Genomic DNA, 27207 nt, shown 5'->3' with positions numbered 1-27207 from the left:
TCCACTGCGATATGAACGTGAACTTTGAGAGACTTCAAACTTCCTTCACACCACTATTCCGTCTCTATAATAAAGTCCTCCACATTAGTTTTCCTAAAAGCAGCAGCAGCTCTGTGGTTTATGAGTGTTGATGACTTTGTATGTTCTGCGTCTGCGGCTGTGGTGTTTCAACCAAAAATTCAAATTTGAAAACGGAGGGACTTTGATTATACGTTGTGAAATCTTTTAGTACCCCTGCATGATTTACAAAATGGCTCGCTGCAAAGTGAAATGTGGGTACATTGTGGTAAATGCGCCAAACATTCAAAATTAGTGGTATGGTCCTTTAAAGAGCTTTCAGCACTAGGCAAGATTTTTTTATATAAAAATGCACCCATCTCATCAGCCTAAATCACAAAGTGGGGCTGTCACAGAGAAGTGAGTCCCATCCACATTAATTGAGACACTGCAGATTCACTGTATTTGCTCTAAACTCTGCTGCATTGTCACCTCAAGCTGAGGCTGGAAAGTGAAATACAAACTATTTCCTAACAGTGCGAGAGCGAGTGGCTGGACTTGCCAACATTAAATCTTTCACCTCTTGCATCTTTTTTGGTATCGTCTGGTATAAAGCAACCACAGGGCGACCAATTTGGTGAGCATGGACGCGCTGTGTGAAGTTTCCTAAATCACTTTACAGGATTTCTGGGTACTGAAGTTCAAATTTTTCCTCTGTCTGCCATTCGGGTCCACCATTATGCAAAGTTGCCTCACGCTGCTTGAACATCATATTCATTTTCAGCGTTCAGCTGGAGCCAGTGGTTGTCGTTGCACGGTCAGCGGTGATTGGGTAAGCAGAACACAGGGTTCTCTCCCTGCGGTTGATACATGCCTGTATTATTGGGCCTAAAGGTCTCAACACTCTCCTCTGGGGCTTTGTTTCAGTGTGTCTGTCAGGAGTTTGGCTCAGGGAACCAAATGGGTTCATGTTCCTCTCTGTTTTCACATGAAACACTCAGCCAACACCTCGGGCTCCGTGTAAAACCCATAAAGGCTGTCTCTCTCTCAGATCCGAGTCCATGTTAAAATAAGGTTATGAGATTGGGGTGCGACATGAAGAGGAGAGGGAGACGTTTCATTAATTGGATTTCTCGACTTATTCCTGATTCTATTTTTCTTTTCCATTTTTCATTTTTTTTTTTCATTAATAGAAAAACAGAATTCGGAGTGTGTGGGAGTCCGAAGGTGTGGTCTGTTTCAAGTTATGAAACCAAAACAATGTTTTCCATGAAGCAGTATAGTGAAAACACATTTACCGGATAGCAAGAGAATCCCACAGAGTAATATGCGTTATAATAAAATGGTTGATTGCATATACACAACATGTGTTTTTACCATTAAAAATAATAACAATGAGCTGTTTTCAGAATTAGCTCATATATTGCAGAGTGCCATGAATTTATTACCTTCATTCAGCCATACTAATCTTAAGGGTTCCAATCTTTTGTTTTTTAACAAACTATCAAGAAATTTCAAAATCTCACTCAACTAGCCCATGCCGATGGCGGAGCAAAAAGTTATTTTCATGCTTTGTTCATAATGTCATCATCTGTGTTTTTCAGATTATATCGAATTACGGGGCCAAAAGGCGAGGTCAGTGATCCTGAGTGAGTCTTTGATCCTCTTTACACTAGACATTAAAGCAAAATTCAACTTTGGTAGAGAGCTGGGATTTTATAATTCCCTGGGTGTTCTATGAGTCCACATGCTGGTGAAAAATCCTGATTAGTTGCTCTGTGCTCCACTGACCTGCAAATCCACAATACTGTACTTGTAAAACAGCTCCTAAATTAACACTTCTCACACATAAACCACGGCCAAGAAAGCAGATTATGTCAGTATCAGAAACAAATCCTGGCACCCATTTTTTGTGTGGAATTACAATTATTTGTGAAATTACTGGAATTCTGGTAACTTTTTCCTGGTGCAAGGCTACTATGTGAAAGTTTCCTGCCGGATCTACTTTCCAACTCAAATAGGAAAATAACAAAAAAAAAAAAAAAAGAGATATTTCATTTCCTAAAAAATGGGTACCAAGATTTGTTGTTTTTTACTGTTCTTTGTTGTTGGTGTTTGTTTATTTATTGAAAGTGTTATTTTGAGAGCTGTTTTGCCGCACTATGGAAGTGAATGGAGAAATCCGTTATTGATTATAATGGATTAATTGATTATATATGATTAACTAACACTCTATGACAGTTAATTTTGCTTTAACATGTGCCCTGTATCCAGATGATGTCTACATGTGATTTAGCTAGATTACGTTTACACTTGACATTAAAATGAATTTCTGGTATATGCAATAAATTAGGATTTTTCGTTACCTGACAGACTGCCATGCGTGTCACTTCCTCAATTTACAGTTAACTCAAGAATTATTACAACACAGTCTCCTAAAAATTACATTCCCAAGCAACTAAACTGCATTCTTAATTGCATTTCAAGGAAAACACATTTTTATTGCAGATTGTTTGTTTCTGACATATCACAAATATGTTTCTCATCAATATACCTATACATATACATCATGTCGGTCAGCATTTTAGCCAGTTTCATTACTTTAGCAAGCAAAACTGCTTGGTTAAGGTTAGGGAAAGGTTAGGTTTCAGCATAAAAACCACTTGGTGATGGTAACATAACATTTTCAAAAAACAAACACCACTGTCCCTTTGCACTGCACTGCCCGGCCCTCCTCCTTCACGTCACACTTCTTGTGATACGTTACAAACATGATCCACGACAAAATACGTTCCCCTTGAAACCTAATTGAGAATGCAGTTTAGTTGTATGAGAACATAATTTGTAGGAGACAGGATTAATTATTTGCATCCTTCATGAAAATGACCAAAAAATAAAAATATCTGGCACACCAATTATTAATATTGGGTGAAGCCTCCCTTAGAGAGGAACAGCACTGAGCCTCTTCCTGTAAACGTCTGAGAACATTTTTGGAGGGATCTTGGACCACTGCCTAATGCCAAAAACGTCAAGATGCTTGATATTCTTAGGTTTGCACTCGTGTCCCGCCTTCTTCAGTTCAAACCACAGGTTTCCAATAAAGCTTCAGTCTGGAGACTGAGATGGACATTGTAAAACATTAATTCAGTGTTCCCACAACCATTTCAGTGTTGATTTTGATGTATGTTTGGGGCCATATTTGCCGAAAGGTCCATCTGCAGCCAAGTCTCCTGGAAGAGGCATCCAGGATCTGGACTAAAATATCCTGATACTTAGTGGAATTCATTACAACATTAATCTTAACAAGAGATGCTGGCCCACCGGCAGCAAATCAGCATCAAAGCATCACCAATCCACCACCACATTTTACTGTGGGAATCAGGTGCTTTTCCTTCTATGCAGTTCTGTCGCCAAACTCACTAATGGTGCACGTGACTGCAAACTTTAATTTTTATTTCCGTCTGACCACGGCACAAAATTCCGGCTTCAGGTTCAAAGAGGCTCACGAAAGTTCAGGCACTTCAATCTCGCTTGTTGACACTGACATGACAATAAACGGCTGATTCTGAAACTCACTTCCTGGCAAATCAGACACTGTTCCAGTCTCCTGAAACTTTTTTTTTACATTCTTGCCCTGACTGTGTTTAGTGTTACTTTCAGCTGTTTATGTATTGATTTTACATCCCTTAACTGATCTGTGCTGGTCAAGAACATCCGAGTTACAAGCTAATTGGTTTCCTCCATGGTGATGGAAGACAAAGGGATTTTACTTGTGTGCAACCTCATATTTATACCGCCGTGAAACAGGAAATGGTGGAAGGCATCAGAGAACAATTAAAAAAATTGAATGTCAACACAGATACCACTGTGTTTGGTTTTATTTACATATTCTTTGGGGTTGCCAATAGAACATTTTTTTTATATGAGAATAATTTCTGTTAGACTGAAAGTAAGTAGTTTCCCAAATGTTTGAGCAGAGAATCATTATGCTTACTTTATAGTCGTTTTTGCTCATTTTCTTCAATAATTCTCGCACTGACTACACAACAGTCTAATCCCTATCATAATTACAAGTATATGTTATTATTCAAGCTGTCTGCTGCCTGTTTGATTTGTGTCTGCTTTTTGGTTGGATCCACACTCAAAACTTTATTTCTGTGTACTTAGTGGTTATACATGGATTGAAGACACATTGAATTTCCTCTGGAGCTGGTTTCCGTGATCGGATCATCAGTATATCGTGGGTGCAGAATCCAGATTTTCAGCATCTATTTGCTCCGTCTGAGTACAGTCTACTGACCAAGGATGCATTCATTGCAAGTGTAAATGTACGGATCCTAAGTTAAACCAGTGTTAAACCCTGAGGGAGAGACTGTTTATATCCACCTGTGTGAAGAGATGAGTCGCTTAAAATGTGACATATGTGTATCTCTTCTGGATAAGGAGTGTGTAATGAGACAATAAATCATGTGATACAGTATGGGAGGGGGAGTGAAGGGAGGAAGATTGGGGGAAGGCAGTGGTAGGGTGGATAGGGCAGTAGGGTGGTGGTTGGGTCTGAGGGAGGTCGGGTGGGTCAAACCTACTGGAGCACATGTTGAGGTCAGGGCTGCGCATGCCATAGTATCCTGATGGACAGTCGTGGAGACACTCCCCGTATTGCCTCATCCTCTCCCTCCGCAGAAACAGGAAGAGCTTGGGCTGGCAGTTTACACAGCCGTTGTCCCTGGAGCACACCGAGCAGCCTTTACAGATGGGGTACGCTCCATAGCTAGCTGCAGGACACACACATGACAGCACAAACCAACAGTAAAGATGATTAGCAGGATGGAATAATACGCACAATGCTTAACACTGAGTGTTAACCAAACATAGTATAACTTAAAGTGCACTCGCTCGCTGGCCACCGCTGCAAAACTATCAGACAATATTTTATTATGAGGCTTGCCAGGAAGACAAACCGTGTGCATGTGCTTATGTCGCTCAGGGACTGTAGGATTTTCATTAGCTCCTTGTTGAACTGCCATGTCTGAAATGCCTGTGGTAGGAACCTTTATGGACCAGCTGATGTCTGTAAGTTACTGATTCGGCTGCCAACTGCAGTGGCATGGGAGGACTGTTTCCATTTTACATTCTCTACAATTCAAATTGCTTGTAGAGGTACTTGGCTAGCTAGAAAAATACTTCCATGAAGGTCACTGGTTTCACGATAAGGTACACCATGTCGTTTTACAACAAGAAAAAAGTTTGACTGAAGCTTTGCGTGCTGTTGTGTTGGACACTGAAAATTGATTCTTTATTGAGGACACAGGTAAATGTTCGCAGAGCAGCTCTTGCTAAGCAGGAGGATCATTAGCAGTAATACTGATTTGTTATTCATTTGAAAAGACACTTGGAGCTGGAATATGTGATACATTATTTTCTGGATGTGTGCATGACTTGTGGCTAGGCAGCAGGCATTCTGGTGGCTCCACCGGCAAAGATGCCAACTTTGTGTCACAGCATTCTGCTGCAAATCTGGCTTGGAACTTTTTTAAAAAAAAAAAAATGATTCAACCCCCTTTGTAACCACGTCTTCAAACTGTCGACTGCTCAAAAACAAACAAAACAAAACAAAAAAAAAATCTTGAAAAATAGGTGTACAATTCAGCAGCTACTGTAGAAAAACAGAATGACTCGACTATCCCAAAGTTGCAAAGCTGCGGATGACCTCTACTTCAACCTATGATGAGGACAAGGGTGAGGAGACAGGCTGAACTGAGGGAGGGCTGACCAATGGAATAGTAAAGTACAACCAGAGTACAAGAATGAAACCAAAGCAACCGTAATAGATATATCAGCGGGATATTCTGTAATTCGTAGTAAATATGGCCAATTCAACAATTTGTCATTCAGGCAAACTCTGGTTCCCCTCTCAATGTTTGAACGCTGATTGGTTATGAATGAGAATATTGCATTAATTCTGGTCAGAGCTGGTCTCCTGAACGATTGTGTTGAGACAGCCGATGAAAGCCCCCAAACCGCAGTGGCTCTGGCCTCGGCTCGAGTTGCCTGCAGAAGACAAAGGAGCCAGTAGAAAGACAGTTCATTCCACAATAAGTGACTTTTAATGTAAACTCCTTAACGTCCCGTTTACAGGAAAATGTCCTTGGGCGAACACAATCTCTCCAAACGAAAAGACACTGCTATTGATCTGAGCCAAGTCTTAAATATCACAGGCAGAGACAGGGTAACAGCAAAAGTTCCAACTGAGCGACCTACCACAACGCTTAATAAAACACTGTGCAGCAAACTGGACAAACCCTGAGAGACAGAGCAGAGCATGCCTGCGTTACTGGCCGTGGATCCGCATATTAGATTTCTCCGAACAGATTCACCCAGACGAAAGTGAGCGCTAAGTGGGCCCAATGCAAGCATCGGTTTGTAATCATGTGAAAATCAGCGAGCGGATGTCAGCGGCTGACTTGGACTCATCCTTTTTCGCTTCTTTTGTTGGAGCGCTGAGAGACAGTCCAAAGAGAAGGTACGCCTTCCTCTGCCAGACTGCTCACAGCCTCCTGAAGTGGGATGGATGGAGTGGGATTAAGCGCTAATCAGAATGTGTCTGTGATGGTCTTCAGGGATGAGGTTTACACCGACACCCCATCGATCACGGCAAGCCCCGGGATGTGCGCTCCAAGCCTATTCATCACACAGCCCGGTGATTGCTCATCTCCAGTCGGCACCGCTCCCTCGCGAAGACATGAAGGAGAAATAAAAACCCCGATCGCGAAGAGTTTTGGCTCTCGCAATTCTCAGGTGGAAAATTACATTTTACGTTCAACTGTCCATCTAGAGTGCAAGATATAGCTGTGGCAAGGCAGGTCGTCTCCCAGTCCAATACACTTCCACGCACTCATTTTGCTTCACTCCACTGGCAACCACAGGTGCTATTTAGAAAGTAATGGAATGGCTTAAAGGACCATACCAGTGTTTTTGAACGTTTGGGCACTCTACTACAATTCACCCACGTGTTACATCGCAACATATAATGAAAACCCCACCATTTTCAAACGAGTTTTCGATTGAGACACCCGCCTTATAATGTTCTGCTTCTGTGGCTAACAAAGTCATCAACATTCATAAATAAGAGAAATGATAATTGGCTGTGTAAACTTTTCCACAGGGACTATTTTCCCTGGGGAAATTTCAAGTCACCAAAACACAACAGTGCTTCTGCTTTTAGGAAAACTAATGTGGACGACTTCAGTACAGTGATGGATACTGGTGTGAAGGAAGTCTGAAGTCTCTGAAAGTTCATTTTCATATCATAGTGGATTGAATGGAAAAATCTAAAATATGACTGCTTGCTTTGGGAAAAAAATTAGCAGAAACGTGAAGTGTATACATTTTGTAGATAATATGCTAAACATGCAAAATCACTGGCTTGATCCTTTAAGCTTATTGACCACTGGCAAAAAAAAAAAAAAAAAAAAAAAAAGACAAATTCTCGCCACGAAGCTGTTTCCCAAACTGTATTCAAATTAATTTTTTCCCCCTTAGATATTACGACCACAAACTAAGCCATTCTCAAATATATTTCATGCTTCACTGTGTCAATCTTTCCATTCCGTGAAAATGAATGGCCACATTAGCCCAAACCTCAACACTTAGCCGTGCATTTCTGTAGTACATACAATCTTAGTGTGTTTACAATAAAATGACATTCGCATTAACTCGCTCACATTTTACCCCTCCGCCCTCTCCAAACTTTAAAAACAACATCTGAAAGAAAGGGAACTTGGCATAGGTGAAGAACTGTGAAGAGCTGGAAAGTTTATTTCCTCAGTGGAGAGAGGGGAATGGTGAAAGTAGGTATGGCAGGGTGCTATCGCAGCGCGTCTCGTCTTTCATCGTTTTGGGTGGGCTGCCTCTGGCTTCACTCTTACTATTAACAGCATCCTAACAATAATAGAAAAATAAAATCCGTTCCTATGATCACCTCAGCTCGCTGGCCGATCAATCAGCGGGGAAATTCCAGGCCCTGAAATGCTTCATCACATGTCTGGCCCGCAGGTCCCGCTTCGCTCTTTGTTGCTGAACATTTGTTTTGCTGGTTGCTGATCTCGCAATGCATGCTGATTGAGGCGAACGACATCATACGCCGCGGATCCCACATCCTACAATTATCGTATGAGCGGAAAAAAAGGGGAGGAAGTGCTGTAGAGTCGACAGAGACCCTTTTTGGTGATGATCTTGGGAGACATTTGGATCAGGTTGTGTCTGAGTGGGTCTGTGGAGGGGGGGGTTGCGAAGTTCAGCCCACAGGTATGTCAGCGGGGAGGCCGCAAACTCACAGCGTCTGGAGGAGCACTGTCCAACTCACGTCCTACACTCCTGGCAAAAACCGTCCATCACACTTCACATCAGCAGGTTTCAGCCATTCGTAAAGAAAACACTCAGTCAAGAGTTTGATTTCAGCGAAGGCAAGAAATAAGATGAGAATAAAGGTCGCACAGTATATACACCGTTAAATTACACATAAAGGCTCTGAAATAAAATAAAATAAAATAAAATAAATAATAAATACTATCAAAAAAAGATTCTCAAAAAGATTCTTAGAAATGAATTGCTTAAATAGTAATATTAAAGATATTCAGTCACAAAAAAAACAATTTAATTAGTAGTTATAAACATTCTTTTATGTTAAAATCCACATTCATGCCCCTGGGATGCAGGTTCTTAAGATTATGAATCCAAAAAGCCTCCTTGTGTTTCCTGAGGAAATTGGTATCCCCTATTTTCATTCCTAAACAGATCTTATCACTTCCAATGAAAAAGAAAAAGAAAGAAAGAAAAAAGTTCATCATGTCTTCTTTTACTAAGATCATCTATAGGTTTTCTTTTTTAACAGACATATGATTTGTGTTATTTACCTGACATGTTTCAGGAACATCGGCTGTTAAAGATGCGTCACACCAACACCATGTGACACTCTGATGAAGGCGGATGTCAAACGCCGAAACATGTCAGGTAAATAACACAAATCATATGTCTGTTAAAAAAGAAAACCTATAGATGATCTGATAAAGAATGTTCAGCCTCCATAAAATGTCTGGCTACCGGGTTTTTAATGTGGCCCCTCTTTCCAGAGCTCCTGCGCTGCGTGTCCCTCAGAGCACGCTCCGTCTCTCCCGACATGTGTCTCTGCCCGGACGACTAATCACACAGATCAGCGCATTTTCAGGGAGTCCAAACTTTCTCATGTCCAGGACGTCAAAGCTGACTCTCATTAAGCCCCGAGCTCTCAGCACTCCGACATGAGAAGATATTTTGTCTAGGTGTCATACTTGTCAAATAAATTCAAAGCGGTGACATGAAAACATCATGTTAAAATAATCACTCCTACATATTTCTGAGTCTAGTGAATTAATTTCCTTTGAAACCTGAGCGAATTCACTTGATTTTTTTTTTCACAAACATGGGAGAAAAGGTGATGAGCAAACTAGTAAAAAAATTACTGCAACATTAGTAAAAAATACCAAATAATTACGTGAATATTTCATTATAAAATTAGCAAAAAATTACCACATGTAAAAAAAAAAAAAAAGAAATTACTCAAACTCATTTTTTAAGAAGAAAATACATGGATGAGATTTCTTGTTAAACTATTCCTTATTTTCCTCATGTTGCTGAGGGCCCCCTGGAAGACCCTCAAGGACCCCTGGGGGTCCCTGGACCCCACACTGGAAACTGCTGATACAGATCACGTTCTGTATTTTGCCAGTGATTCAAACTGTTATTATTCATAGTTTTACCAGTGAGTGAGTGAGTGAGTGAAACTTTTGGTGTTTTTAGTGTCCCGACAGTTTACACAGTTACCACATTTAAAGTTGCCAATATGTGTTTTGACCACATGTACCAGGCCATGATAGATAAAGCAAACCACTGGACGGATACAACTAACCAGTGAGACAGACTTCAAAGTAGCCCTCTCAGCCTCTTCTGCTTTCGTGCTACACTTCATCTCACAGAAACTGTAATCGCCATGCGGTCCGCATGTGTAAACACCATCTACGGCCATGTTTTAAAGTCGCACTACAGAGCACACGATCAAAGTGCAACGGGTATAGCGGAGACTCTGGGCTTTCTGCAAATTACAGCAGCTTAACCAAACCTGGCACCGAACTGCGTTAAACATACAGCTATGTGTGCCGTGTTCTGAGTTATGGCTCTGGTTTGTGTTTTGAATAAATTACTCATTTTTTTTAACCCCAAACAGCAAATATATTCTAACATACATGCATTCTTAACCAATCCATCCAAATGCTAACCATATTTTGACACATGCTCGCCTGCCCGCTTTGTTTTTTTCTCCACAAATCATGCAGCGACTAAGCCCTTCTTCGTCTCTGTTGTCAGTCACATTGAAAACTGAAATGACCCACATATGAAGAGAAAAAAGCCAAAGTGGTCATGGTGAGCTTATGGATGCCAGGTTTACCATAGATATTTTTCACAGAGGAGAAAAAGAAGTGCGCACACCATTAGAAAATGCCACTCCCCGCTCATGATAAACCAACATAGTTTACAGTTTCAACCACAGAATAAATATTACTTGAAACAAAACATCGCCATGGTTCCCACTTCTGACAGCTGACTAAAGATCCCTCTGAGCCTCAAGTATTGTATTTACAAAAGCCAGGGTCCATTTGAAGATCACTGGAGAAGACACCACAAGGACCCCTTAGCAGGGAAGCCTCGCAACACAAGCAGGACAGATCTTGCAAATTATTTGGACTGTGACATTACTACTGGGAAGCAGGGCTGATATATAGCCAAAGAACCACATGAAGAACCCTTCAGCATCCTCTTCCTCACCCGTAAACAACATAACTGCTTGCAGCAGCAAGTTTGAGGGTGCTTGTGGTATGTAAAAAAAAAAAAAGAGGAGATAAACGGAGAGACAATTTTACATTTACAACAGGGGATTGTGCCGACTGTGCACACAAAATCCAAAATCCATCACTCTTTTGGTGCTGTGTTTTGCAGTGTCAAAATCTTAAATTAGTTTGCACTCAACATTACAAGGTGAAGCGAGCACATATCCAGCACATATCCACTGATCGGTTTCCAGTCCATTTGGGTGGAAGTTTTGCTGGTTCATTCATGCGAAGCGCTCATTCAGGTTAATGTCACGGAGCATGACGGCATGTTTGGAGCGCAGCGCTCTCATTCAGCAGCGGCGGGCTCGCTGGGAGGTTTGTTCTGAATGCAGCTCAAGAGCAATTAGGGCCGCCGTGAGATCCAGCAGAGACCAAAACTCTGTCTCAGGTAAGTTTTTATGGGTCCAAAGCGAGCGTGACAGGCCGGGGCTCTGTGCTGCCAAAAAGCCTCCACGTACAAGAGGGTTCCAGCCACAGCCAAGTGACTTCCTGCCTTCCACGCACCTACTGCTGCCCATGAAATCCTCCACTTTACCCCGTAACAACTCTGCACCATGAAACCCCAACAGGCAAGAGAGCAGTATTTTATGTTTCTTGTCTAAACCCCTGACTTAACACTGAGAACATGAAAACACTATTTTTGGATTTGATTTTAGAAGTGAAGCCGCTGTGCCCCAGATTATCATTGATGACAAGACGGGAAAAAACTGCAGTTACACCAAACTGTCCAGTATTGATGAAGATGATAATGACGATAAAAATCTTGAAAAATAATACAAAGAATATATTCATCCATACTTGAAGAAGAACAAGAAAAGGGAGGTGAAGGAGGAGAAGAACTAGGAGAAGAAGGATGAGGAGGAGGAGCAGAAAAAAGAAGAGTAGAAGTAGAGGTAGAGGAAGAAGAAAAAGGAGGATGAGGAGAAGAAGAACAAGAAGAGGAAGAACAAGAACGAGAAGAACAAGAAGAACATATTCATCCATCCTTATGTGGAATCTAAAAATGTCTTTGATCTTAAGAAGAAGAAGAAGAAGAAGAAGAATATATTCATCCATACTGATACTCTTATTAAAAATCAGTTCAATTTAAGAGCTTCCCTCTGACAACCAGTGTTGATCAATTCCAAAATAAATGAAATCAACTCTAATAAACTGACTGGCTGATAGAAAATATAATGACTACATCATTCTGATACATTAACAAACCTCTTCACTGCTTTATTGCTCAGGTTCTCATTAAAATCTTAAATCTGTGTAGCTTTGCTGTGAGAACAATGAACCACCATTCTTATTTGGGTCCTTTCGTTAATAACAGTAATTACTTTTAATGACTGTTTTCTAATTTGGCCCTGTTCCTTGTCCATGCTCTGGAGAGAGCAGGGCTGACTTGCAGCACTGTGCGCCCTCCTCATGTTTCCTTTAACACTGCTGGGAGCTTTGTAGCCCTCCACATCTGAGAGAAAATAGGGCGGAGAGTGCTTCCACAGCAAGACGCACTTTTTCACACCTCTGCCTCAGCTCAGTGAACCACTGGCTCGCACTGTTAGCTCCAGTCTGATCAGTCCGTGGATAATGCCGACCAGACCAGACACCTTTTAGTCCCATCCTAGCTCCCCTGCCCCTGCCAGTTTATGAATCGAGAACAGTGAGTGTTCCCTGAAGGAAGCACATAAAGAGCACAGTAAGTCATTCACACGATTGGCCCTGCCTACAAGTGTGAATTTCCCACATCACCAGGAGCTGTGTGTTCGGTCGTGTTAGGGACAGAGGGAAAAGCAGCAGGCCATGTGATGAGTCCCAGTCATCCTTCATTTTTAGTGTAATCGCTACAAACTGTATATTCTTCAATTTTCTGCTGCTTTTCCCTAAGGCAAACACTCATATTTTATAACTACCACATCATCTCTCTCTTTTCTCCAGCCGTTGCTTTCCATTCATTCCACTACGATATGAAAATGAACCTTCAGAGACTTCTTCACACCAGTATTCCATCACCGTAATAAAGTCGTCCACATTAGTTTTCCTAAAAGCAGCAGCTCTGTTGTGTTTTGATGACTTGAAATTAGGCGGAGTGATACGTTCTCAGCGCTGGAAAAGAGTCCCTGGGGAAATGGTTGCTGCATACAGCCAGTTATCAGGTCTGTTGTTTATGAACGTTGATGCTTTTGTTAGGCGCAGAGGCAGAACATCATAAGGCGGCTGTTGCGACCAAAAATTCATATTTGAGAATGAAGGGATTTTGATTATATGTTGTGAAATCTTTAGTGCCCCCGCATGATTTGCAAAATGGCTTGCTGCGATGTAAAATGTGGGGAAATTGTCGTAAATGGGCCAAACGTTCAAAATCACGGGTACGGTCCTTTAACTTCGATCATATCTGCCTCTACCTTATCATTTCAGCACCACACATGGAAAATGATTGCACTGCAGCTTCATAACAAACTGCATTCAGTGTCTTGATTAACTGCTGTGGCGAATCGCAAGGTTTAGCCGCCATTTTTTATTAACAGTCTTGTGGCGATATTATGATGCAGCAGAGACTTTGGGGCGATTCCAAATGCAGCAAATGGAAGACAAGAGCTTTTATTAAAACACAACACAACAGTTCCTATTCGCACAGTCCCCCTCCATTTCTCCAAGGGCCCCCTGGTATGTAAATCTAATAACACAGGCTGTGAATGCAACTAGCCAGCGGCTACACTATCCATTGTTTGGAAAAAGCACTTACAGTACAGCGCATACAAGTATGTGAGAGTTTAGTGTCATCGACCAGGACGACAAAAAAATTATTTCCTTTACTCAGTGCGTGCATACTGAATATATATGACACAGACGATGAAGAAACAGCAAAAAGGGAAACCTCAGTTTTTGGAGTTACATAGCCACAGCAGGTCAAGAAGATTCCTCCTCTTATGTGGCGAGAATCACATTCACCAACAGAATTATATGTATGCTTCCCTCACGGCACTGAGATGGTTATTGTTTATTGTCTACCTCCCCCATTCCCCTTAAATGATGGTTTAAGCTGCGCTGCTACTCCGCTGAGGAGAAAAAGGGAAAGCATGGGGAGCCGAGGGCAGACGCGGGACAGCGCAGCATCGCAGCCGCTGGCAGACTGGCCTCAGATCGAACCGATAGACGCAACAACCGCCTCTCTGGATCTCTGCTCAAACCACCTAACCCTCCAGGCTTCGTCTCCATAGCTGTAAAAAGCTGAAGAGCCAAGAGTCTAAACCCATCCACCCAGCGTTCACGAGCGCCCTGAAACGGCTCGCCATTGTTCTGGCTTGTTAAAAGCTGGTACATGGAAAACGACATCAAACCCTCCGTATTTTAAGCCTGTGACTTTATTTGCCATGGGTCTGGAAGTCACACTTAGTGCAAAAATTATGCAGAAAAAACAGAAGTGTTGGGTGGTGGTGGTGGGGGGGTGCATCAGCCCCGTGCGCTGAAGGCACATTTCTGTTCCAATTTAGCAGAAAATATGTTGGACTCGCCTCCGACTTCTTTCCAGCTGGAAATAGTCAGGTTTTAGGATCTACTTTTTTTTTTCTCCCCTCAGTTTACTTTAACAGATCATACTGTAAGCACATGTTTATAATTTAGGACAGTCCTGCTGCTTATAATGATTTTGCAGCATGAATCTGAGCAAACACATTTGCTGTCAGGCTTATTAGCTTAGCCAAAATGTTCCCGTGACACAGATCCACCGGGCATGAGATGTGAACCTTCACTTGAGAGGCTGGAGGTTTATATGGCTGGGGATAGGTAAAACAGGCGACTGGGGAATGGGGGGCCACTTTAAAAGCGACATTGTTTAGTGCACAGTTAAATAGCTGCTATTTCATTGTGCACTAAACTTGGTAAATTATTAGGTGCTTTACCTTGGTGTCATTCAGCAGGACGCCTAACCATCAGATACAAGTGAAATATTACATTTGATTCAATGGCTCATCAAGTCATACACAGCACCGTCCCAGTGTTAAAGGGATAGTTCACCGGTTTTTCAAAAGAAGTGAAACTAATTATATCACGTCTTGAATAGCTCTCTTGTAGGACAGTAGTGGTGCTATCTTCCTCTCATTGTTACTGAGTGCTGGAGACTGGCTGGATGCTCCAAATGCTAACTGTTAGCCTCCTGCCACTGAGCTGGACTTCCCCCCAGCTAACATTAAAATAGCACTGATGATTTTGCTGCATAGTGATGATAAAAACTGATGTCATCTCCATCTTCTTTGTTTAGCCCTGATTGAGTCAATGAAGTCAGCTGAGGATTCCCTCAAAATTGCATTTGCCGTTTGATGCAAAGGTATGATGTAAAGGTATGAATCTGACCATGGACACTAAATGCTAAAAAGTTGTTCATTGTGTTTTTCTGCTTCAACTGCCCTTGATATAAAAAAGGAATGCCATGAATATGAAAATATATGTAATCATTGCACGTTTTATTGCCTAAATGAAATTAATTCTACAGAGAATGTAATCTGTATGTATTGATAATGTGTAGCTTGAACGCGCAGCAGTGCAGATAGAGACATTGACAGCGTTTTCGGGTAAATCTGGAAACACTCTCTGCACCTTTAACCCATCTGCCCATCTGTCCAACTCTGCTCGTCACGGCTCTCACCCCTGCACTCTGTCCAAGTCTATTTAAAGAGTGGACAGTTCACTTCCTTATTAATATCTTTATGATGGATTTGGACTTAAGCCTCAAGCACCAGGTCAAATCCCACATCTGGATTCCCTAACATGGAAGAAACCTTCTAATTCCTCTTAAAAAAAAAAAAAAAAAAAAAGAGAAAGAAATAAAAAAGAAAAGAAAGGTGACTGACCTAATCTCACCGAGCGCACTGTGGTCTTTTCCCACATTTTGTCACATTGATGGACACTCAAAATGAGAATAACCCTGACCATAAGAGACATGCAGTGGGATGGAAAGCTCTGTGGCCACATGAACTGAAAGCCCCACATGAAAAAAACAGAGGGAAAGGGAATGACCTTGATGTGGTGGTCAAGCAACAGCATCGCCTCTTCTCCGTGGGTTTGCGGTCCCGTAAAATATTTTACAGAGCAGCCAGGACTTGGAAACAACAGCTTCACTGTTCACAGTCAGTGTCCACATTGCTTAAACAATCTACTATAAAATACATGGGTGCTTTGATACCCTTAATGAGGTTAAACTCTTGTTTTGTTCCATTATACAAAAAAGGCCACCCTAAACTACTTAGACACTGTTAAAAATTAGCTATTGGCAATGTACCTTGCATTTCTAGACCCATGTTGTTGTTTGATGGTGTGTTTTTCTTCTTCCCATGGATAAATGGCCTAACATAGGCAACATAACGTGACATCGAGACATTTCCAGCACTGCTATAACTTAGTTTGACTGAATTTCATCTAAAATATCAGTGGTAACAGCCAGATTTTGGTGACCGTCCATCAGAAGCAAAGAGCAAAGGATTCTTTCTAGAGCCCGACAGTCATACAGGGAGAAATTCATGGTGGAAGGTGCAGAGATTCAAATTTGCCCACTGGCAATGGTCTTAATGGACTGTAATGCATTGCAAAAGATATGTTAAATTTTGAGTAAGGGACAGTGCCCACAATCATAGACCAGTCCAGCATTCTCAAGTCAGTTGTTTGTTTATGCCACTCTTGATTAAAAGCGATAAGGATGTTGAAAGGCATTCTATGAAGTGTAATTGTAATTGCAATGGCTAATCTATGTGCAAAAAAACATATTCTTGTTGGTGAATACTTTAGTTCCAACTACACTGAGCTGGCAAAGCAACTCTGTCTAACAGCTGTTGAATTTATATAGTTTAGGCCAGGCACGTGAAACAATTTGGCCAACAGGCCACTATGACACTGAGAGACAACTCACCTGTAGCTGTTTAGTGTAGTGGATCTCTTTTTGGGAATACACTGGCAGAGCAGAAGTTCACTCAGTACAGATCGGATTGGATCGGAGTATGGGTATTAATGGATCGTAATATTTTTCAAAACAAAAATAAATGACAAATATCTATAATTTGGCATGCAGTGTCAATTGATAATAACTGTCTTTGGCCTGTTGAAAAATGTTCCTTTTATTTGTGAATTTCTTTGTTTTGGAAAGAAAAAACCTCAATATCCCCTCAATTTAATGAGGACACATGTCATTGCGTGAGCTGGCCATAGTAATGGGATCACCTCATCTGATCACATTGGTGGAGAACTCTTCATGGCTGTATTCATTATGTCTGTGTGTGGCGGACTGACTGATCTATTAGACTCAAAATATGGCGTATACTTTTCCTCACGTCATCATACTATGGATATTTTAATTATGCACTTCTGAGTAAAACACAGCAGGTAGCTCTATTGTCATCTATACACCAAGTCACTTTACTGCAATGCTGCTGTCATCAGGCCTCACCCCTTTCAGCCAATCAGCATGGAGAGCTGGTCAGTGCAGCCTTCACCAGTGACCAACTGTCCCATCCGGTTTTGTAATGTTACACAGAGGATTTTGGAAACTGTCGGTTGAGGTAAGTCAGTCCTCCACATTCATGCCACTTCGACATCCAGAGGAAGGAAATAGAGAGCAGAGAATAAAGCAATTTCCCACCACAGCCATTATACTATATTCTCACAATTTATTTGAGAGTGATATATTGGGGTTGATATTCTAATTGGCGGCTTCCCTCTGCACAGACAGCACCATAACCAGAACGTGCCTTCTGTTACCAGTTTGCACAAAATAACCCGACACATCCTCCTGAGTGGCACGGCTCCTCCGCCAGCATCTGCCTCCAATTCCCTTGATGATGATACTCGGTTATGGCTGGTCAGTACAGGTGCAAAGGAGTTTATGACACTCAGGAATGGAAGCGCTGTGGGAGTTAATCTATGACTCATAAGGATGGACTTTATCACACTCTGGGCAAGCGCTGGAAGACAAACATGTGGTTCATGTTTCTTTCCAGCTCTTCTTCTTCTGCCCTCGCCCCGCTTTGTTCCCTCCTTTTCAAAGGAAAATGTTGATGTTACTGTGAAATGTCCAGGTTATTTTCTGCTCGTCTCTGTCATTTCTCTGGATCAGCTGCCTTCACCCACTCTGTTGATCCATGTATAAAATGTGCTGCAAGATCTATAAGTCCATGTAAAGACAAAGAACTGCACCATATATCAGACGCCTGGCATGATCGTATCAATCCAAAGTTATAGCTTAAGTGCAGACAGAGTGATGGAAATAAAGCTTTGTTAGCGTTTTCATTGGGTAATTAATAGTTGGCATAAACTGCATTTGAATTGAAGAGCTAAGTAACAGTAATAGTAACAATGACAGATGAAATGTTACCGGTGTTATGCACAAACTGAACGTATTCAACCTGGTACCTGGGAAGTTAATCTAGATTATAGCAAGAAAAACAGCAAATCCAGGAGGGCCATGTGTGAAACGGCAAGCAATGGAGACAGTAGAAGTGTTTCTCCATCACGAAATGAGCAAAAATGTTTTACTTCAGGGTGGAATTTCTGAATATTTTGAAAGTTTTCACTCCATGAAAGACTCTCAAGCTGTGAGAAGAATGTGTTTCCCTTCAGGAGAGAGAGCAAAGACGGGTGTGAGAGAAAGGTGGAGCGGCGCAAGCGAACGCTGATGGATGTTAAGTTTGCGGTTATCCAGTGTCAAATGAAAACAGCGCAGTCACCTGAAACTCCCTGTTTTTTTTTTTTGTTTTTTTTTCTCCAACAAGTCTCAGAGACTGATTGGGATCTTAACCCAAATTACAGCAAGAAAGCCACACAGCAAACATCACGCTGTGGATAAAGTGAAAGACTCGCTATAAAAAAGAAATGAGCCCAAATAGCTGAGGAGGAAAATATGCTGCACTCCAATGTTGAACATTTTGATATTTTTCACCCCCTGAAATCCACTCAAGCTGTGCGAGAAATGTGTTTTCCCCTCAGACGAGAGAAAAAAGGGGGAAAGACGAGCGAAGAGGTGGGTGGAGGAAAGGTGGAGCAGCTCCGATTAGACCACATGTTGGTAATTTATCACACATAAACCTCACACCTAATTTTCACACCTGTAGCTCAACGTGCTGGAAGTCTAGTAATTCACTCAGTCACTCGCACACGCCCACACACGCGCGCACACACACACACACATGCTGTTGAGAGGGACTTGGCTGTGGGCTTCCCTCGGCGCGTGAAGACAAAGAGGACATCACAGGCGAGGATCAGTGGACAGGGCAGGCGTGCTTGGCATATTTGCACCCCATGTAGCATCGTTCTCCTTCTCCCAGCCTGGCTCGGGCTCTCCTCTCACTATATTTCATCACCCTAACTAAACCCATTCTGGCTTTCACTCACACATCTGAAAAACAAAGTGATGGATGCGGGCATCTCACACCACTACCAATCCAGATGGTAGATACTGTTCTTTCTTTTTTTTCCTTCTTTTTTTTCCCTTTTGAGGCACCGAAAAAAAAACCCAAAAAAACATCTTAAATGAATCATCTGTGAAATCGTATGATGTTTGATACAACATGATAGTGAACTGAAAGCTATTACAATTGTTGTTTTAAACACTCTGTGTCTGGTAGGTCTTTCCTGGGAAAAACCCTCTGGCATGCAGCGAGTGATGTGTTTTATGATTCCGGTTTATTTGGAATAAATAGAAGAAGAACTGGGCATGTAGCTTGAGCGACTATAGCCACCATGGCTGAACAGGCAAAGAAAAGAGCGCCACCTACAGAAACTCCAAACTGCATGGACGCAGAATCCGAGGAAGACGATGCCACACTCTGACTGGCAGGTGATCGCTAGGAAGTGCAGAGCATAAACACCGCAGTACGTGGTAGACACAACAAGTGAAAATGAAGATTCTGGAGGCTACACCTTTAAATATCCCCCGGCAAAAACTCACCACCTTTGTACAAAAACAAGCACCCAGTGTTGACTGGCTGGCTGCGGCCCGCTCCCTCCCTCACGATTTTCAAACAGGCAGAACATGAACCGTCTGCTACACAGTTCTACCTCATTAACCCTTTAACAAGATACAACCTCACACCCCTCCTCGCCCACCGAGGCCCACAGGGAGATCTGAGGTGATCGCCAGGGTCAAAAGTGGAGTGCTCCACAGGGGAGAGATGCCAACAACCTGGTCTCGCTTTCACACATGGTGCCTGCCACAGAAAAACCAAACATCAAAGCTTTATCCCTCCCCCCTCCAAAAAAAAAAAAAAAAAAAAAAAAAAAAAAAAACTGGACTGGATCCAATATCTACATTAGATCTTTCACGGGAAACTGGAACTATCTTTCGTCTTTTCTTGGTTCAATGACGTCTGATTCCTGTGAGAGTAACGGTTGTACCATTAGTGGATTGATGTGGTTATTTGAGGGTTAAATAGTGTAGATCATGCATGGAAATCATTTAGCTTACATTAATGCTAATATTTTTACCTAAAACTGCCAAATGCCGGTATTTTGTCCTTATTGTCATTATCCAAAAAAGTTGCCTATTTTCATGCCCCAAAAAATTCCACCTTAAGTTTATTTTACTCAGGGTGAAACAGCATTTTGACCATCACATGACATTAAACCTATTTTTTACACTGTGGTTTCTTTTAGACAGAATGTTATGAGTTTCTTTGAAGGTGTTACAGACAATTTTCGATCATCATAATATCAAAAAGGACTGTTATTGATCTAATTAAGTGCAAAATACACTGGAGTGAGTCACCAACCAATGAGGGACCAACTTCAGGCCCAAGGGGAGAAACTGAGCCGTACACCTGTGCACCAATGGAGGCACAAGCAGAAATCCCCCCCAAATCCTGCCCACACACACTCACGCTCTCTAAGTCTTTGAAGTAGTCATTAGAGAGCAGTTCATTGGATGGATTTAGCAGGTCTATAATGTACAGTTTGTGTAGATGGGTGCACCCAGCTGAGAGCGTCTGTTCTGTCCTCCAGCAGGTGTCTGGGTCACATCTGGCCTCTGATTCTCAAAAGCCCGCAGCACTGAGGCTGAATGCCTGGCACTGCCCAGCATTCTTAACAGGAACCGGCTTGTGTCGGCCCGAAATGCCCACACTTGAGCCTTTGGGAGTCTACATTTCTCTTCGGTGCCATTTGAGGGAAGCATGGGATAAAGGCTTTCAGAAACTATAGAAATTTCTTTGGACAAAAGTGGAGCAGATAAAGCAAAATGAAAACAGTGATTATACACAGTTTATTTCACCTTAGCAAAAGTCTAGAGAGCATATTTGGACTGTGTGACAATTCAACTCACCAGGTGTGCTCAACAAACAGGCTTCATCATCAATATCGGCAAAACTCAAAATACCAACCTACGTGTGCACGTCCCAATTATGAGTTTAGGAGTTTTCACCAAGAGTATTCACAAGTTATGTATCTGTATATAGTCTGGGTATATAGCACAAAGTTGCAGTCTATTAAGGCAATACTGTTGCCATGGCAATGAAAATCGATAAACTGATAAGTGTCGTGGCCTGGTCATGGCTCGATAAACTGTACACAGTGTTTAACGATGGTGCTGTAACAATACATACATGAATGAAGTTTGGAGACTCTTCCTCCATGGCATCCAACAGTTGGCGAAATGTTGTGAACCTGAACTTTGGTGGACAGAACCTGTAGTCAGTGAACATAGTGAGCAAAGATGCTCACTTGTTTTTATATGTATTCTGAGAATTTTCCAGCTGATCTTTGGACTGGGACATCCAATAAAATGTCTGACTCCCTGCAGTGTTCACAACCTACTGACCTATGGAGCAGTTTGAGATACATCCTTAGAAAGTTTTGCCATATATTTCATCCCAGTAAAATATCCAACATGGAACTCTTCAGAAAGACTTGAAGAAGTTGAACGTTGTTGCCTAAGATGGCTTGGACGTGTGTTATGAATGCCTCAAGACCAGTTCCACGAAACGGCTCTTCAGTGGACACCACATGGGAAAAGGAATTGAGGCCAACCCAAGAACACTGGGCAACAAATGGTCGAGGCTAATCTGATGGAAATGAAACTATCCAATGACCACGACAGGTGGAGAAAAATTATTAATGCCTTATGCCCCGAATGGGTCAACAAATTCTCATTCCTGGGTCATCAAATACTGCAGATTGGTCACACCGTTTTCATGTCTGATAGAGGCACCACTTGTTTTTATCAAGTGTCACTGTCACATGGTTAGGTTTAGCAAACAAAACCCCTTGGTTACAGTTAGAGAAAGGTTAGGTTTAGTTAACCAAATGGAAACTAGACACTGTCTCGGTCACACACAACAGTTCTCGCTAGAAAAGGAATTAAAACCAGGTCTCATGTGGGAAGGTCTTGTGGCTTACACGCAGGCCACATGCACCAACCACCTCCCTTTGTGGACTTTGTCGCTCTTTCTGCAACGTCACCATCCGCTGCGTCTCATACTGGCACCAAAGGGTGCCTTTGGCTTCTAATGGGCGTCTTTGGCGTTGGTATCAGACACAAAAGGGCTGTGACCAAGCTGCGGTATTTGTAGCCCTGGGAACGAGAATGGGCTGAATGGCTCCAAGAGAATAAGTAAGTAACAAATAAGTATACGCTTCTGGCTGTGCAAACATAATTAGCCACAAAAAAGTGAGCTTGGGTATACAAGTGACCTAGAATATAACTAAGGTGTTAGATGTTGCGATACAAGGAACCATTGGATTATATGACGGGCTTAAATCCAAAGCCCTGGGTGGCGTGAAATCCCTAAGTGTATCATTACATAGAAGCACCGGAGTCAGAGGTGCAAAGCTGTACCTGGCAGGTGCCTACATGCCACAGTGTTTACTGCTACAAATGAGCAGCAAATTGAGTTGTCATGTAATGGCTGCTGTTATAACAAAGCCCCAAGGCGCTGGATGTGCCAAAGAGCTATGCAATAATAGCTCAACCGCAGGAGTTGTCTCTTCTTCTCTAAACAGTCAGACTGGTCCAAGAGAATTTTCCCGAAGCTGTATTCTCTAAAAAAACGACCTTTTACCTTGGAAGACATCCAGCCTCGTAAGCTATTTTCAAGAATATATTGTTACACCTATTCATATTCATATGTGCGTGCATTCGAGTTCATTGATGATGTTAACCAGCTCCAAATTGTCCATTACACTTTGCTACTGTCCATTACTGCACCAAGGCGGTGCCATCTCTGAAGCCATTAGCTGGTAAACATGTAAACTACATGAGACCCCTGTCTACAGATACCTATTAGTTATGTCTCCTGCTGGTGACAGTTGTTTACACAGCTAAGGCTGGTGCTCCTGAGACCTGGCCCCGGTTCAAATAAAATAATATCCAGTTAAGGAGAAGTCAGCCAAGATGTAATACAAGTGCATAACTAGAGGGGGAAAAAAGTGAAGGAATTTGAGAAATGTTAATGGACTTCTTCTTCTTCTTCTTTTCAGCTTTAACTTTCTCTCTACCATTCATCTGTACCACTGCTGGGTTTCAATGTCTGGTCCCTAAAACAAGGATAGGGAGAAACCCTAATGGTGAAAGGAATGTATAAAAAAAAAAAAGAAACTCGCCATAATTGAGGTCCTCTGTGACAAGCACAACATAAAAATGCATCGCGTTAAAATCATAATCCAACATATAAATCCCCTGCAATTACACTCCACAATTGTGCTCTCTGTCTGCAGGATGTGTGTTGTAGATCAGTGTCCCACGGCTGTGTGGCATCCGGCCAGGGCAAAGCACAAAAGCATACATAGGCTTGAGTCAACACAACAAGACAAACAACAACAAAGACCACAACCACACGACAACTGGGCCAGTCATGCACTATATTACAGCTAACAGGGCTGGGCCCCTTCTCAGACACAGGAAACACAATTAAAACTCCAAATATGGCGTGTCAGAGTGCATTCTAATGACTCTAGTGCAAACGAATCATCCACTTGCAGCTCTGGAAAACCAGTGTCCAAACAAGGACTCATAACATCACCCTTGCTTGGGCCACTTCATACAGCAAGGTTCTGGTCAGACAGGGCAGCCAGGTGCCTAACTCCTGAATTTAAGGGTGCAATATGCTACTTTTTCCACATTGAAATAACAGTAAATAAATAGAATCCTCCCACTGGTGGAGAGCAAATGAGTGAGGGCCATCCAATCAGCAACTCTGGGCAGGTGCTGAAGCGAATGTTTTCATAAATAAAAGTTTGTACATTGCAGGGTTCCACACTGCAAAAACTCAAAATCTTACCAAGATTATTTGTCTTATTTCAAGTCAAAAATGTCTTATTTCTAGTCAGAATATCTCATTATACTTAAAATAAGACATGATCACCTCAGAAGAATTGTTTTCAGACAATTTTCACTTCTTTCAAGTGAAAATTCACTTGAAAGAAGTGAAAATTTGCTTGTTTCATTGGCAAAATTTGCCAGTGGAAAAAGTGAAAACTCACTTGAAATAAGTGAAAATTAGCTAGAAACAAGAAACAAATTTTGCCAATGAAACAAGCAAATTTTCACTTGTTTCAAGCAAATTTTCACTTGAAACAAGAGACAATTGTCTAAAAACAAGTTACTTCTGAGGTGATCATGTCTTATTTTAAGTGTAATGAGATATTTTGACTAGTAATAAGACATTTTTGACTTGAAATAAGACAAATAATCTTGGTAAGATTTTGAGTTTTTGCAGTGCATATTTGTGAACTGTCATAAATGCAAACTTTTTCACTATTTCACAAATCATCTCACTCATATGAAATTGGCCGTTTGGTGTGGCCAGGAATGAACTGGGCTACAGCCATAAAGAAGCGGCAAGTGGCCACACAGCAGCCAAGTCAAAGCCACCCATTCAGTGGAGGAAAGCGGCGAGAAAAGAAAGGACAGCCCACCTTTTACTTACAACCCCTTACATTCTACAAACTGCCATAGATTCGCCGACTTTTCGCTGCAAAACCTCTCACCTCAGCGAGTCAGCGACTTGCTGCAACCAAGTGCAAGTCGGTTCGTATGGAAGCTAGCTGGGTTCCATGGGTGCAGCAGACATGCAAAGTGGAGTGTTCATTTGTAGGAAAAAGTTTTTTCAACGCCATTCGAGTTCCGTGGCTAACACAGAGCCACTTGGTTATTGCTGGACCGGTGGGATACTAGCCCGTCAGCTTAAGTTTCTACACAGAAACCTGTAGATTAGGCCCATCACAAGCTCGTCAGGATGAGTTACAGGTGCTGGGGGTTGAATTTGACCAAACGGAGAAAGACAGGACTCACAGTCCACTTTACACCCTTGAAGCAAAAAGTTGCATATTGTAGCTTTAAATGATTTATCTCCAACCTCATTGGCTGCCATGCCCTGTTGGTTCAGTCATTCTTCCTCTGCTCCCTTCAATCTCTCTTCCCATTGTATGCCTACTTGACACCCCTATTCTGACCACATACATTAAATGGGGGTGACCCTCTAAGACCTCTTTGCATCTGACATGCACGCTATATCCCCCCCACACCCCACTGTCTCTCTCTCCATCCCTCCACAGAGGGAGTCAGAGAGACAATGAGCTCAGCATCGAGGCCCAGTAATGACTACCAGCCTTGTTCCTGATTAAAAACACACCGGGTGCTTCTGCACTCCGCAGGCAGCCATGAGGCCTTCCCCTCCTCACACCACAAGGCCTGAGAGCAAAGAGATAGAAGCGCAAGCCAGCCTCAACAGAGTGCCGTGCCTTTCCAAAAAAAAAAAAGAAGAAGAAGAAAAAAAAAAAAAAAAAACATCGAAATCCCGTGTAAGCCTTACTCGTTGTAGCATTCAAAGCTCTTGTCCCAACTAGTCCAAGCCTAATTCCACAGGCAAGTCTTCATTTTAGTCTAAGGGTGCCCAATTACCAACATTAACCCCAACCTCAGCCAAAACCGTAACAAAGCCAGAACAGAGCCTACAGTCCCGAGTACATCCAGGGTGGGGCAAAACTATGTTTTCAGATATTTGCATGGCTTAATGTGTGTTTGATTTATTTTACCACACTTTTACACTGCTTCACGGGCATACTGGCAAATTACTTTCAGGAACATGAGGTAAGGCAAGAGATCCCTTCATGTTTATAAAGTATTTTCAAATGTATTCAGCATCTTCTTTTGCCCAGATCTGGCTTTGGCGCGAGCGCGTCAGCTCTTGCTGTGATTCAACAGATGGACACAGCGCCTCAGACAGGCAGTGGGCGACTAGGGGGGGCGGCAGCACCTTTACCTTTACCTCTCCGCGTCCATAGTCGGGCCGCCAAATTACAGGCGAGCTCCACAGAGAGACGCTTTATTGCATCTGACCAGCTCACTTCCTCTCCATACCAAAGGCATTGCATGCTGAGCTTTATTTTGATGTGGCGTGTAAGCATAATTAGAGGTCCCATAAAAGCAGAGAGAGGGGGAAAAAAGGAGGCTTGTCCATCTGTCGAGTGTTAAGGGATGGGGAGGGGGGTAGCGCTCTGTGCTCCGGATCACAGCCCCATGCCTCCCTGTTGTTAGTGCGGCAGCCATTCGAACAGGCATGGATGCATATAGCCCTTAGCGCCAAACAAGAGCCTATGTGTGTGTGTGAGTGTGTGTATGTGTGTGTGTGTGTGTGTGTGTGTGTGTGTGTGTTGTTTCCACACACATTGGTGTATTTTCTCAAGGAGCTTCCTGAGTTTCAAATTTCCAGGCTTTGCAGATCGATGCAAAGTAGGTACTAGTCTGCACGCACACCGAGGACATGGCAAACAAGAGCAGATACAGTGTGTGGCCTTTGGTGGAGACACAACACTGTGACTTCAAACAGCCGGCCTGGCTCTCTCGTCTGCGCGGCTCTTCCTCGCACAGAGGGCAGGTGAAGGGCGGGCTATCAAATTCTCATCAAAAACACCAATTTGCTGAGGAAAAAAGCTGGTGAATTTCTCGCGGGGCACTTTGTTTGGTACACAATCCCCGTCTAACGAAGGGAAATTAGTCATTTTTAACAATTCCAGTCATCAGCGTCATGGTGGGAGAAACACCTCGGATGCCTATTGTAATCATGTCATTACCCCTTTACAGCTCTGAGCTGAATCCTTTCGGAGGTGTGTATTAGTAATGTGCGAGGTAAGTAGTCTGGAAGTGTGTTTCAGTGAAGGCCTGAGGGGCTCCATCTCCGGCTCTGGGCAGCTCTCCTACCTGTGAAGCTCTTATATGACTCTTTTTTTTTTTCTTTTTTTTTTGTTAAAAAAAAAGCTTCTTTTGTGTTGTTGTTTTATGTGTGGCACTTCGAAATGATTCCCACATTAGAATTTTTATGGCCCAATA

The 27207-nt window shown here is 42.4% G+C and overlaps 1 protein-coding gene across 1 annotated transcript in view; it reads right to left on the bottom strand.

Annotated features, from left to right (window-relative positions):
• The window catches only part of rspo2 (R-spondin 2), a 71337-nt gene that overhangs the window by 38034 nt on the left and 6096 nt on the right, over positions 1–27207 (bottom strand). The window contains exon 3 of the mRNA XM_030072441.1: positions 4584–4772. Within this exon, the coding sequence (XP_029928301.1) occupies positions 4584–4772 (189 nt within the window). The remainder of the gene's footprint in view (positions 1–4583; positions 4773–27207) is intronic.

Source organism: Myripristis murdjan, chromosome 16 (genome assembly GCF_902150065.1).
Source record: "Myripristis murdjan chromosome 16, fMyrMur1.1, whole genome shotgun sequence".
NCBI classification, from domain to species: domain Eukaryota; kingdom Metazoa; phylum Chordata; class Actinopteri; order Holocentriformes; family Holocentridae; genus Myripristis; species Myripristis murdjan.
The sequence above is the reverse complement of the archived record's forward strand: the minus strand, read 5'-3'. Positions and strand labels throughout refer to the sequence as shown.